This window comes from Meriones unguiculatus, assembly GCF_030254825.1.
Source record: "Meriones unguiculatus strain TT.TT164.6M chromosome X unlocalized genomic scaffold, Bangor_MerUng_6.1 ChrX_unordered_Scaffold_30, whole genome shotgun sequence".
Taxonomy (NCBI): domain Eukaryota; kingdom Metazoa; phylum Chordata; class Mammalia; order Rodentia; family Muridae; genus Meriones; species Meriones unguiculatus.
Window position 1 is genome coordinate 2,347,684 of NW_026843706.1, and position 14,329 is coordinate 2,362,012.

Genomic DNA, 14,329 nt, shown 5'->3' on the forward strand with positions numbered 1-14,329 from the left:
TCTAGGATGGGTAATTATAAAGTTTGCCTATATAGATTTATTTGAGATAAATATGGTTCTAAAACTTTTATTTAAGGGATATGGCAGAATTAGAGATTATGACATTCTGCTTCATAGGATGCAATTTAAAATAGATAATTAAAAGAGAGATGAAGAATAATTCACATATGCTGGTCCTGAAGCTTGTCAGAGATCTGATGACTATGGCATTTTAACATGTGTAAGCTTATTATGACAGAGAGTCCCAAAATCCTGGCAGTAGCTCCCCCAAGGTCTCCAAGAAAATTTGGGCACAACGCGACTCTGGATTATGGTATGCTAACCACTGGGAGAAACTGCGTCAAATGGCCCACTGCTAGGGCCCAGCCTAAACTGTGGACAAAACTGTGGACACCTGGAGAGTCAGGGTTTTACATTGCTAAGGGCGAAGTGAGGCTATTCTCTCATTTCTTTCTCCACAGAAAAAGTCTCTCATCTTCTGTGCCTGGTCACTGGACCGCCCTGCTCATGCTGCCATGAGACCACAGGAGCCAGGAACAGCTGCCTAGAGTGATGGACTGACTAGTTGTCACTGTCATTTTGATTGGAACATGGATTGGTACATATTTATCCTTCTCAGGTCTCTGATTACATGGATGGCTAAGATAAGCCAATGATTAGCTTGCAGCTAAAGAGCAGATAATTAGATCCATTGTTAGTTCATTTTTTTAATTTATTAGTTTCTTAAAACTACCGGATACTAGGTTTTTTATTTAAAAAAGGCAAGCAGGGTTGCCTTGCCTACAGGTTCATGATAATTACCTATGTCTTATGGTGAATACCTGGATAGAAAGCAAATGGAGTTTATGTAGGGTCTGAGGATATAGAAGTTTAGATTTTGAGAATCTAAAGAATGCTGTCTGGTCTGGGAAAATGTTTCAGGGTTGATGAATGCAAGAAAGATTGGAGGGTCTAAATAGGTGTTTTAAGGTATATGAATATAAATTGTAATGATAAAAAAATGATTTGAGGAATATTAAAAATGGAGATATTTTATATTTCTCCCCACCCCCCCGTCACTATTGCTGTGCTTAGGTTGCTATAAGATTCCAGAAGTTCAGAGTTTTGCCTTTTGCAAACTAAAAATTTATATGTTTCAAGAAATCAAAGTCATGAGACCTGAATCTGACATAGCTCAAACAGACCTCAGATGAGCTTTTCCCTGGTCTTGGGGTACCTTACTTTTCCCATTTACTAGACAAATTTTAATTTCTGTTTCTAGTATGAATTTATCTCAGCAGATATTCACCTGGTTGAGATTGCAAGCGAAGATTTGAACTTGCTGGAAGCTGACATGATTGTTCCCTGCCTCTTCAGGTAGATCACCTAACCGGACACTTCTGAGGACTGCCCCATTGCCCAGCCTTTGGCTGGCATTTCAGCCATCCTAGCCCCTAATGCCAACAGTCCCATTGTTAACGCTCAAAGAGTTTCAGAAGACCAGACTCTCGGCCCCAAATCCCACCTAACAGGCTGAAATGCTAAGTCAAATGGAGCTCCCTGACATTAGCTATTATCTTGGGGACCTGCTTAGCTGGAGCAGAAACAAGTATCACAATCCTGGATGTACAAAGCCAGAATTATAGCAGCTCAAAGGCAGAATCATTTGCTTTAGGTCATTTTTGGATCATGCTTGCTTAACAATTGTTAGGATATATTAGGCGAAGACTAGGGACTATACAGTTGATGGTAATGAGAACCCAGAATCACCAGTTTGTGGCTGACCATGGACTGTAAGAGCCTAAGATTGGCCTCTTTATAACAAGAAAAGGGGAGAATGAAGAGTTTAAGTTAGCCTAGGTATAACTCCATTTTGAAATAAAGAGCCATCTTGACTGGAAGCTGAACTCAGGTTCCAGGAAATATCACAAAATATGCACTTTGCAGAAAACACAGTTAACTCTCCTAGCAACTGCCTCCAGGAAATATCACAGAATAAATTCTTCATAGAAAATAGAGACAATCTCGCCTGGCAGCAATCAATGAGAATTGGTGGGGATCAGCTGGGAAAATTCTCCCCAATGTTTCAGATATAGTTTAGAAGAAAAGGAATTGTAATCATATGCCTTAGACATTGTGATTATGTGCCTCAGAGAAGGTCACCTCGCCACTCTAATTTTAGCTAATCCTATAACGTCAAGGCATGCCCCCCCACTTGCTGTCATGGAAACATGTGACCCCCTGTTTGTTGTCATGGAAACCCCTGCTCACAGACTTTCCCTTTAAAAATCCTGCTCATTCAGGGCTCCCTCCTCCTCGATAGCCTTCCTCCCAACATCCAAGCCCCACTGGGCAGCCTCTCCTACTTGATTTTCCTGTTCCCCATTCTGCCTTCCTAGAGAAAGACTGCTTAGAACACAGGTCCAGGCACATCACGTTCCAGGTCAAAATTTTCCAGTATTTTCCAATGTCCTCTGGGGACAGGGCCCCTCTTTTCAATCATGTTGTTGTTTGTTCATAAATGGATCAGTGGGATCACCCAGGTGCCTGTGTGCCTGCTGTTCCCTTCTGCTCTAGCCCTAACTGCTAGGACTATCTTCCTTGCAGAAACTGGCCTTGGACCCCCAGTGCAGTCGTAGTTGTTTGTCTTTGGCCTTTTCTAGGATGGCATGTTCCAGGATAACATGGAAATTGGCATATGGCTCTGTAAGTTTCTTTAGGGTGCCTCGACCTCCATTTAATGTCACTTGAAACTTATGGCTGGTACCCCCACCCTCTAGAGTCTGTGTGAAGCTGTGACTCACGAAGTGAAAGAGCCCTGTGACTCAGCTTGCTGCACAACGTCCATCCCCCAAAGGACCATTTTAGTTAAAAATGACATGAAAATGTTCAGTCCTGCCAGACAGGATCCTGTCCACCCACAATCCCAGCAATCTAGAAACAGAAACAAGAGGCCAACGAGTTTGAGGCCAGCCTGGGCTACACAGCAAGAGCTTGTATTAAAAATAAAGGAAGTCGCTAACTTAGGAACTGAACTCGTATAGATTAAATCTTCCTTACTCACTTGCCAATGGAAATTTAAACTAATCTCACGTTTAGTCACCCACAGGGCACTGCCTTCTCTTCGTGTAGTCTTTTCACCCTATCCCTACTAGGCTTCTCAGGGATGGCAAAGCACAGAGGCAGGCAAGCACAGGACACAGATTAGCCTGGGACCCTACTTGGTTTTGGTTATGTGTGTCACCACCCTTTTGTACTAATGTATCCAGCAGCTCCTTCACAGACTCACCTCCACAGTGCAGCTAGCAACACTGCACCCCCTCAGCACCCACCTGCATCTGCCCATGCACACTCTGACCTGTGAACAATAATGCAGATTTTTTTTTCCAATCCTAGTTAGAATGAGACTTAGACAGTTTCAGGTTTACTCCTGAAGTAATCAGGCACAGGGCTAGAAGGCCTGATCTGTCCTGAACTGGTTTAAGATACTTAAGAAGTATGCCAAACACACAATGACCTTCAAGTGAAATTTTAGAGGGACTATCCTATTTACCACGTTAGGTTTATACACAATGGGCAGGAATATGATTGAAACCAGACACATTGTGGGAAAGGACATGCAGGAAAAATGAATATATGGTGTAATCCATCAATCAAAATGGAGAGCCACCCAAAACATTCCCCTTAGAAACCAGCTTCTTCTCTTAAACTGCCTAAGAGGATGTGCCAAACAATAATTGGGGCTGGTGAATACTCTCAGCCATGTGGGCCAGTTAATCCTGACAGTGCATTTCTCTCTAATAAAGTGATCTGCTTCTTTTGCATATGTGTGGGAGCCTTATTTTCAGTTGTTTGGGTAGGAGGTCTAGAACCAGGGAACACCTAGTTCCTAGACCCTGAGCACTGGTAACAGCATCATGTTCCTTCTGTGACACTGTAAACTAGATATTAAAAGCTTGGATCTGGGCTCACATTTCAACTCCAGAACTTAGGGAGTTCTGGACATTGTGACATTTGGCCACTTATGCTCTCCATCATGTTTCCAAGGTATGCATTGAGGGTTATAAGAAACCTTCTAACTGTTCCTTTCTATTTCAGTAAAGTCCATTTTGACTGTCATTCAGCTTCCTGCACCTTTAATTGATTCCAGGGCAGTGCCTCTGCTACATTTTCAAGATTTTTTATGTGGCAACTCTCTTTTCTGAGCTTTGTTCTCCGGCCAGTTCATTCTTTCCTTTTCTGTCCACCAAATTGACCCTGTCTGTGTTTCACTTCTAGCCCCACAAGCCATCTTTCTTACCCCAGGCCATTTTGTCTCCACTCCTCTTTGCCAAGCCAGGACCCATGGCCAGCTTCATCAAGATGCACTTGTTCACCTGGCAGTCCTACATGCCTTTCTTTGAGTGCTCTCCACACCCAGATAGCCCTTTTCTTACTGTCTTGGCTTATGAACTTGTGGGAAGAAAATTTATTTTCTCCTTTACCATCTCCTTTATCATCAGAAAAGCTCCCTGACTCTCTTCAGCCTTCTCCTGCCATGGCTGAGGAGTCATCAGTTCCCTCACCAACAGTCTCAGTCACCCCAGCTCCCCACCCCCAGCGCCTGCTCTAGGCTTCCTTCAGAAACCATCATCTATCTTTCCTCTCGGGCACTTTCTCCGCCATCTTCTTCCCCTTGGGCACTGAATGCACTTCAGAGCTCCTTCATTTTCAAACCGCCCTCTCAGCTCTCCACTCTAGACAACATTCTATGGCAACCCATCTCTCTTTTAACTTCAAAGACTAGGCTCCACGGCTTCTTGACCTACTTATTGCCTGCTCACTTCCTTTTTTCTTTTTGAGGTTTTGAAAAAGGGTCTATTTGTTATGTAGTTGAGATTGGCCCTGTTCTTCAAAACAGCCCTGTGTTTCAAATGATTCTCTTGCCTCCACCTCCTGAGTGCTGGGATTAAGACATATGTCACCATGATACCTGTCCTGTTCGTTTATTTTTCTATTAAATTGTTTAGGCCAGCAAATTTGCTCAGGAAGTTAGAGCAGTCTGCCTCCAAGCCTGACCACCCAATCACATCCACTCCTTCCATTATGTTAGTTCCTCACCCCACCCGTGTTCTTTTTCTATTCTTTCCTCCATCTCTACCTTTTCCCCTTGTATATTTACAATCTTTACATCTTTCCTTCTGCGTGTGAGAGAAAACAAGCCCGAGGTCCTGAAAATCTTCCTGCCTCAGCGTCCATGTGTGCAGAATCCAGGTGTGAGCCACTATGCCCAGTATATTTTTCCTTGGAAAGGAGCCAGGGAGGAATCAGGAAGCCCTTGGGACTGACTACACACCCAAGTTGTACAGCCCACTTCACAGGTTCTCTGGAAACAAATCACCCAAACTGGAAGCCAGGCCCACTTCCTACCCCAGCCTGATTAGAGAGAGAGGAAATGCACAGGTATGGGGATGTAACCCAGGCTCTCCTGATATCCCCCCTTACTTACTGACCCTGAACATCCTAGTCAGGATTAGTGCCCCAAGGCAGGGACAGAGGGAACAGAGAAAAGCTATGTGCTGGGGAGAGAAAGGGCTGGGTAAGAAGAGACACAGTGTGGTCTACTCACTTGCGCCTGCAGGCCAGGATCTCTTTAGAGAACTGCTGTACATATGGCTCTGGCCGGCATGAGATGTACAACATCTCCCTTACATCTCCAAGGTCTAACAGGGGCACAGTGGATGGTGCCACGGACACACTGCTTTCTAAGACACAGCCCCTCTCTGTCTGAGTGTACCCACTTCAGAGTTCCCACACACTTCTCCATCATCAGCTGATTTACAGCACTGGATACCTCTTACCTCCCTTCTCCACAACTTCAGCTTCAGGGATCTGAACCTGTCTCTCGTTCAGTCTGCCGAGGGAGAAGGAAGCCATCCCCTGTCCCTTCAGTAACGCATTGCCCAGTGTCTCAGGCCTGACTCACCCATGATCAATCGATGTTCAACTACTCTTCTATAGTAGACTTACCAAAGTAAAGAAATGAATAAAGACAAACAACTGTGCTTAAAAAGACATATAAGCAGGACATGGTGGTACATGCCTTTATTATTCCCAGAACTCAGGATTCTAGGGCAGCCTGGTGTACATATGAGTTTCAGGCCAGCAAGGTATACATAGTGTGATGGTATATTAAAAACAACAACAATAAAATCTCATTTTAAAAAACTACAAAACACTATGCAATATGAACTTCATTGTATTTAACATGCACTTTTGTTTTTAAAGTATTTTCAACCTTTCTACTCTAAAGAAATGATAAGTGGTGTGAACTGAAGTTCTCAGGAAAAAAGCCACATCTACTTTAAACATTCTACAAGGCTGTGGACAGTTGGAATGTTAAGGGACCAAACCCAAATTATCTTGGGCTATCATAACTCTTAAATAGAGCTCTAGTCAACAGATGTGATTCATCAACCTTATACGTATTAGGTAAATCTCAAAGGCTAAGAACAGTATTTGAAGCCTAAATCAGAGCTTCCCATTCCCTCATTAGAACCACTGTCAAAGAAAGAAACAAGTTTCCCTTCAAAGTGATAAAAGATTTCATTTATTCTGGAGCCAAACATGAGTTATTATTGGCCCATGAACACAGATTTAGATCTCCCCAAAATATCACATCCCAATGACATAGCAATATCATAAACATTTTATAGTGACAGAACAAGAAGTCCAGAAATCAAGACACTTTTCCAAATATATCAGAGAGTACATCAGGCAAGTAGGTAAGAGTAAGATCTGGAGAACCCTGTTTTGGACCTTGGATGCCACCTGACACTTCTGGTGCTTTGGTCACTGGGAAACTTGGATTTTGTTAAATTAATACATTCCTAAATGTCTTATCTGTTTTTCAGGATGTTAGGTCTGACAGAGACAGAGAAAAGAAAAGGCTGTTTAGTAGGATAAATGTCACCCAAATTGTAATTAGGTCCTGGAACTGCAACAGTCTAGTCTTTTCACATCATTAAAGAGGGCTGGATTTATTTATTTGAGAAAAGATATCTCTATGCAGCCTTGGTTGTCCTAGAATTCACCATGTACAGCGGGTTGTCCTCCAACACACAGAAATCTGCCTACCACTGCTGGGATGAAGGCAGGCATCACACACACACCAACAGGCTCTGCAGGGTTTTAAGCAATCAATAAGCTTCTGCAGACGACTTCTTTCCAAGACTTCTCACTCATATCTGACCACCTACGTCATATACATATAACTGAAATCTGTGTTCCAAGGCCTGGGCTACTCATCTCCACACTAAACTTTCTCTTCTGTTTGAGGGGACAGTTATGTTTTTGTGTTGACAGCACATAGTACACAATGAATGAACAAACAAATAACACAATAAATACATTCAAGATTGAATTCTAAGTATGAAAATACAGTTCAAGAAAAAATAAAATGTGCCATTAAGCATAAAAATCTTGTAAAGAAATGTATAATATACAATGGCTATGGTGACTGGACACATCTGGATTCCAATTTTTCACAGTGATGTTAACTTTTTTCTATGAACCAAACAGTATGTGGTCTCAAAACAAAACTATATCCTTACATGGCAAGACAGCTATGATAACAGCACATTCAATAAAGAAAAATACATGTAAGTAGTTGGAGTTACCCAGACAGCAGATACTGCATAGTAAAAGAATTCTGAACACCCCATGGAATAGCATTTAAGGGAGAAAGCAGGAAAAAAAAAGGAAGAAAAGAAAGGAAGGAAGGAGAGAGAGAGAGAGAGAGAGAGAGAGAGAGAGGAAAGAAAGAAAGAAAGAAAGAAAGAAAAAAGAAAGAAGAAAGAAAGAAAGAAAGAAAGAAAGAAAGAAAGAAAGAAAGAAAGAAAGAAAGAAAGAAAGAAAGAAAGAAAGAAAGAAAAGGAGGAAAATCAAAGGGGGAGGAGGAAAAGAATCTCCCTGGCATTTTTTTTTTTTAAGTACAAAGGGCGGGGGTGGGAGAAAGCAGGTAGCAGGCACCAGCAAGGAGCAATGTCACCATCTACTGGTCAAAAAAACAGCAACAACAAAAACTCGCTTCAACCACATCTAAGGAAAATTGATCTTTTCCTTGGCTCTTAGATTCACCGCCCTAGGAAGGCTGTAGGACCCAGGCAGGATAAATGAGAAGATAAGCATCACAGGAGGCAGGATAATGTGCACTATGCACACAGACCATAAGAGCCTGGCAGTACTGCCTGTGAAGCCATAGCAAAGGCCCCAGGAAGTCCTAGACACACAGGAAATACACTAGCTAGAAAGTCATTGGATTGGAGGGCTTTGGGCCTGAGCAGTGATCCAAAGTGAGATCCCTGTTGCTGTCATTCACTCCAGGATCCTAACAACTTGCCTCCTAGCACACATCAGTGAGCAGACAGCCCCTGCAGTCTCTCCTATTCATGGGCCTTCTGCTTATCCGTTCCAAAGTCTCAGAGACTGCTTTTTTTGTGGTGTATCTGAGCAGAACAGGACTCCTGCCCCTGAGAAAGTTCTGTTTGTGTAAGCAACAGGTTACAATCCCCTGGCCTACATGAGCTCGAACTTTTATCTGAGTTTAGTGCTCCAGAAAGCAAAGGAAGATGGAAGACAAAGAAAATTATGAAAACGAATACCCTTAGCATTACTAAGGCATACCAGTCACCCCAAAGTAAACTATGAACTCCATTCTGCAGCACTGACAAGCTACTTCCAGCACAAACACACACATAACCAGTGGAGCATGTACAAAGACTTGAGTTCGAAACCTAGTACAAAAAATGCTATACTTCCATCATCCATTTATATACCTTTTTAAATTTTTAATTAAAATATAATTACTTCGATTCCCCCTTCCCTTCCCTCTCCCCAACCTCTCCCTTGCCCATTCTCTCTCAAGTTCATGACTTCTTTTCCTTTCATTGTTATTTTATGTTTTGTGTTTGAGGATGATTGTCCCATGGGTTTTTTATATCTATAAAGTGTCCACACAAAACACAACACTCATCTCAAAGCAAATAAGAGTGTTTGCTCTTAAGCAAAATGTAAGTACCCTTGGCCTAGGAAAACAGTATTCAGGGAACTCTGAATCCAACACTTTTTATGAAGTTTTTAAAGCTACAGAACAACAACAACAAAAAAAAACACGTCATAAATTGTGACATTGTTTATATACATTGGCAGAAACAACACATCACAGCAAAGCAGAGAAAATCTTCACTGTGGGTCTCAGCTCCTATCCAGCTGACACAGCTTTTGGGCTGCTGGAAGTTCTAGCACAGAAGCAACTCCTGAGGAAGGAATGAGGGGTACTTTACAGAAATCTTTAAAAGTGTTTCACACAGGATTAAGTCACAGAATCCAACCAAACCAATTAACAAACAATATTACAAGCACTGTTATTTATCAATCAATATCCAAATCTGTGCATTGCAGATACTCATTTTATAAAGTGTTTCAACCACTACTTTTGCTATTTACAGCAAATGATACACATGCATTACTCTGGGTTAGAGGCATGGCAAAACTGCGTATTTTAAGATTAGCTTAGGCTGTAAAAGTTGATTATGTGGAAAATCCATGGAGAGCAAGACTGGAGGTTACAGTGTTCTCTTGAAGGCAGGCTAAACAAACAAGCTTACTGAAGTGACCTCGAAGTATATTACTAACATTAGCTGTGAGGTCCAGCAAAAGTTCCAGGCTTCTTAATTGTAAGAGATATTTTCTACGCATGCAAACACGCCCAGTACACACATGTGCGTGTCTGCGTGCACACATTCTCTCCCTCTCCTCCCCCTCTCTCTATGGGTAATGTATGATAATTGCAAATCTGCAAGTATTTGGAAAAATGGAGGGATTGAACTAGAGAGATAACCTAAACATTTACTGCCTCTAAACTAGTTTTTACCTTGTGCATTCAGCAAAGTCCTACGTAATAAAGTTTTCAGAAAACACAAATAGGCAGCCTGCTTTAATGAAAATGTAAAATGATGTGTAAAACATAATGATAGAACCTGGCTATTTATAAAAAAAGAGCTTTTCAAAAAAACTACTTGAGTTAAATGAGATGCTCAAATAAAAAAAATCAAACCTTTTTTAGAGTTTATATCAAAAGTAAAGATAAATTCTAAACTATCGCCCTATTTGGTTCTTTCTTTATTCTTACAGGTCCCCTTGAGCAACTCTGCCCCCTTTTTTAACTCCCATGCTTACTATAAAGTCTTTATAACACCAATCAGTCCTAAAATTCCTTTCAGCCTTAAAGCTCAAAGTCTCCCTGAGGGGAGGTCCATACAGCTTAGGGGAACCCTTCAGGCTGTAAAACATAACCAAATGAAGCTAGGTCCCTGTCCTCACCCCAATATTCCTAGGAATTTATGCTGAGACCCATCTTAACTGTTGGGGCATTTCCCTGTCTGTCATTTGTCTGACAGTTCCTGTTGAACATGGGTTCTGTGTTCCTTGGCTTCTGTTTTATTCTAACATGAAACCCACTAAATGTTTGAGTGTCACTAACAGCAAAAACAGACATTTCCTAGACACATCCATACTCTGTTCCTGGGTCGTGTGTAGTAACACACTGCTTTTCTGGGGAGTATTGGCACAAAACCTGATTCATTATGTATTTGCTCTGGCAGAAATAAAGATATTATAAAGAGACACAACCTGAATATTAGACACAGACCCTAAAAACATGAAAAATTTCCCAGAAATCTCATGCTGGGAGAAGCAAAGGACATCAGCCAGAGAGGGAACTTGTCTTAGGGGAAAAAAATTTTCAAACAGTTCTAACAAGTTGTCAGATCACCTGAAAGGATGAGAACAAAGCCCAGATAAGTGGGTGTGAACACATATTGACAACAAATGCTTGGATGTGGATATGCTTGGCCTATTTAAACCTTGATCTTATTCAGGGACCCTTAAATTGAACTTGAAGGATTTTGTTTCTGTCCCTTTCCCAATACGACTGCATCCAATAAAACTCCCATTTTGGCTCTTTTAATTGGCTTGAGGAAGGGTGACCAGACCTGACTTGGCATACATTGTGACCTCCAAGTTCCATAACACCTCCACATCCTAAACCAGTTTCTTACCTCTGAGAAAGCAGCCTGGTACACAATAAAAGGGTGAAAAAAAAAAAAAAAAAAACACTTCAACCTCAGCTAATTAAAGAAAGAGAAGAAAAGGGACAGAGAAAATATTACCAAACTTAACCTCTTAATCGTTTGTGGTGCTAAGCCTTTCTCGCATCGTAAAGAAACAGGGACAAACGTTCTATCTTTTATGTGTCTTGTGTGTCTAATAATTGCTTTTGTATGTTTTTGGTTGTTCTCATGCTTACTGTGTCAAAAAGTATTTTAACTAACCATGGAGACTTCAGTTCTCTTTTAATTAATTTTTTTCGGTGCTAAAAATATTTTTGGTGTACACAATTAAAATCCAAGGTTTTAATTGGATTACAAATTAAAATATTGTGATCAAATATTAAAAAGCTTGAAAAAAAAGTATTAACTTACAAATTTGGGTACTCTAAGCATCCTAAAATATATTAAAATATGTTAACAATTCATGGTTCTAAAATAATGTTTTGTAAAACTTTAAAAATGCTAATTGTTTATATAAAACTACACTCATTAGAGAGCCATAGAATTTCATTAAGCTTATTAACATTCTATACATATGTTTTGATAAAAACTTTCTTCTAAAACACATTTTAAATATGTATTTGTAAATATTTTTCAGTTGTGCCAAGGGAACAATGATTATGGTTTCTTTTCAAAAATGTTAAATATAAAATTGTTTTATTAAGTCTGGATTATATATAAATTAATAGACATATGTTTATTAAAGATTTGATAAGTTTCCTTTTCATAATGGGAATTATAAGGAATTTAATCCTACCTGTCAGAACTGCTAAGCTCAACAAAAGTAACAGCTCATACTGGCAAGTAAGGGGAACACTCCTCCATTGCACACTTGTATAGCCACTATGGAAATCAGTGTGGCGGTTCCTCAGGAAGATGGGAATCCGTCTACCTCCAGATCCAGATATACTGCTCTTGGACATATACCCAAAGGATGCTCCATCTTACCACAAGGGCACTTGCTCAAACATGTTCATTGCTGCTCTAGTCATAATACCCAGAAACTGGAAACAACCTAGATACCCCTCAACAGAAGAATAGATCAAGAAAGTGTGCTATATTTATACAATGGAGTACTACTCAGCTGTTGAAAAAGACATCATGAAACTTGCAGGCAAATGGATAGGACTGGGGAAAAAACATCCTGAGTGAAATATCCACTTACACGTGGATTTTAGCTATTAAGTCAATGATAACCAAGCTATAGCCCACAAAACCATAAAAGTTTGGTATAGGGTAAGGGACTAGGGATAGGGAGACAGCTATCTGTCCTTAGGAAAGGAAGTACAACAAATAGTTAAGGATGAATGGGGAGAAGCTGGAAGATCACAGGGAGAGAGGAAACTGAGAAAAGGAATACGGGAAGAGACAGCGAAAATTAAGGGGTATTTAAGAAGTAGTATGGAAATTTCATACAATAGAAACTTCCTAATATGTACAAATATGAAGGCGATCTTAAAAACTGCCAAAAAATGGTGCAGAGTCACCAAATAAAGCCATCTCTTGTCACCAAATAAAGTCTCCAGTACCAGGAATGGATTACAAACAATTGAGTTGTTGGCCAAAGGAGTCCCATGAGATTTCCCCAAACAACCCATGCTGTATATTGCCAAGACAATATAGGTTGTTCTCCACAAACTGATGGCAAGGCAGAACTGCTGAAGACAACACACACACAACTCATTGAACATGGAGAGGTTGAGCTGGTGCCTACCTAAAACCTTCCTTCCTATGTTCTAGTGTCTTTGGTATGGGAAGGTACTCTCTGCAGACTACCAAAAGATAAGTATACCCACCAACCCAACCACAAAATCCTTGGATCTACAATGTTGTCCTGTCTGCAAAATATGCCAGGGCAGTGGTGGCACAAAGTTTGTGGGCATAAACAACCAATATCTGATTTGACATAAAGCCCACTCCATGAGATGGAACTTTTAGCCAATACTAACAGGGTCCTTGGATAGCCCAAGGACTAGGGTGAAACCAAATACTACTTGTCTAAAAAGGGGGAGGGGGGGAAATGTAGTAATGATATTGTGCTATACTCATAGACCGTTGCCTCATTCAGCCATCCTCAGAGAAGCTTCCTTCTTCAGCACATGTGAACAAGTTCAGAGACCCAAAGCCAGATATGATCCAAAGAGTGAGAGACCTTGGAACACTCAGATGGAATATCACCCTCTCCCCAAGGCTCAGGAAACCATGCAGAAGAGAGGGCAGAATGGAGCCAGAGAGGACGGAGGGTACCGAGGGAACAAGGCCCTCGAAATCAACATGAGAAAAATCTCATAGGAACTCAGACGGAAACAGAGTGTACAGGGCCTGTATGGATCTATACTAGATCCTCTGCATATATACTATGCCTTCCAGTTTAGTAGTAGTCTGGTTCTTGTGGTATCTCTTTGGCTCTTCTCCTTGTCAAATTCTAATGTAATACTTTTTGTTTTAACTTATTATCTTTTCTTTTGCTGTATTTCAATATTGTCTCTTAGAAGCCTGTTCTTTTCTAATCAGAGACAGAAAGAAAATGGATCTGCATGGGCTAGAGGTGGGGAGGATCCAGGAGGAGTAGAGAAAGGGGAAGCTGTAATCAGGATATATTGTGCAATAAAATAATCTGTTTTCAAAAAAAGGGAAAAGTAAAATTCGAAAAAGTTTTATTTATGTTTTCAGAGAGAACTGAAAGCACTAAGTGCTAGGATAAGATGCGAGGCTCGCACTCCAAGCAGCCTTCACCTTCCTTAACGCCAGGGGACAAGCCTGGCAACCATCAGTGTTCTGAGATACAGGCAGCTAAATATCTTGTAGACAAACTAAAAGAGAACTGGGGACATGCATTGCCATAGTCTTTGTCTGACTTTTTTTTTTCCTGTTAAAGATAAAAAATTCCCTGTGTTATTTAACCCTTCAGAACCTTCATGTTTTCTATTATTTCCTGGAAATTTATTTTACAGTCTACATTCATCTTGTAGTAATGTACCACTTACACCTCTGATCTTCTCTGATCCTTACTAATGGAATTCCTTGGTTTCCAACAAAAATAAATTATGCCAGTCTTTTGGGGAGGCAAGAATTTGTTTCTCCTTATTAACTAATATGAGATACTAGTTTTGGCTTGGTAACATCTTACTTTGTTATCAGCACAGATGAATTAACAAGAAACAGGAAAAGAAAATGATGGCTCATACATCATTACGGGG

At 40.7% G+C, this 14,329-nt stretch overlaps 1 protein-coding gene across 1 annotated transcript in view; it reads right to left on the reverse strand.

The window, feature by feature from the left end:
• Positions 1 to 9,242: 9,242 nt before the first annotated feature.
• Positions 9,243 to 14,329, reverse strand: part of Apoo (apolipoprotein O) — a 66,640-nt gene continuing 61,553 nt past the window's right edge. The window contains exon 8 of the mRNA XM_060376754.1: positions 9,243 to 9,275. Within this exon, the coding sequence (XP_060232737.1) occupies positions 9,258 to 9,275 (18 nt within the window). The 3' untranslated portion in view covers positions 9,243 to 9,257. The remainder of the gene's footprint in view (positions 9,276 to 14,329) is intronic.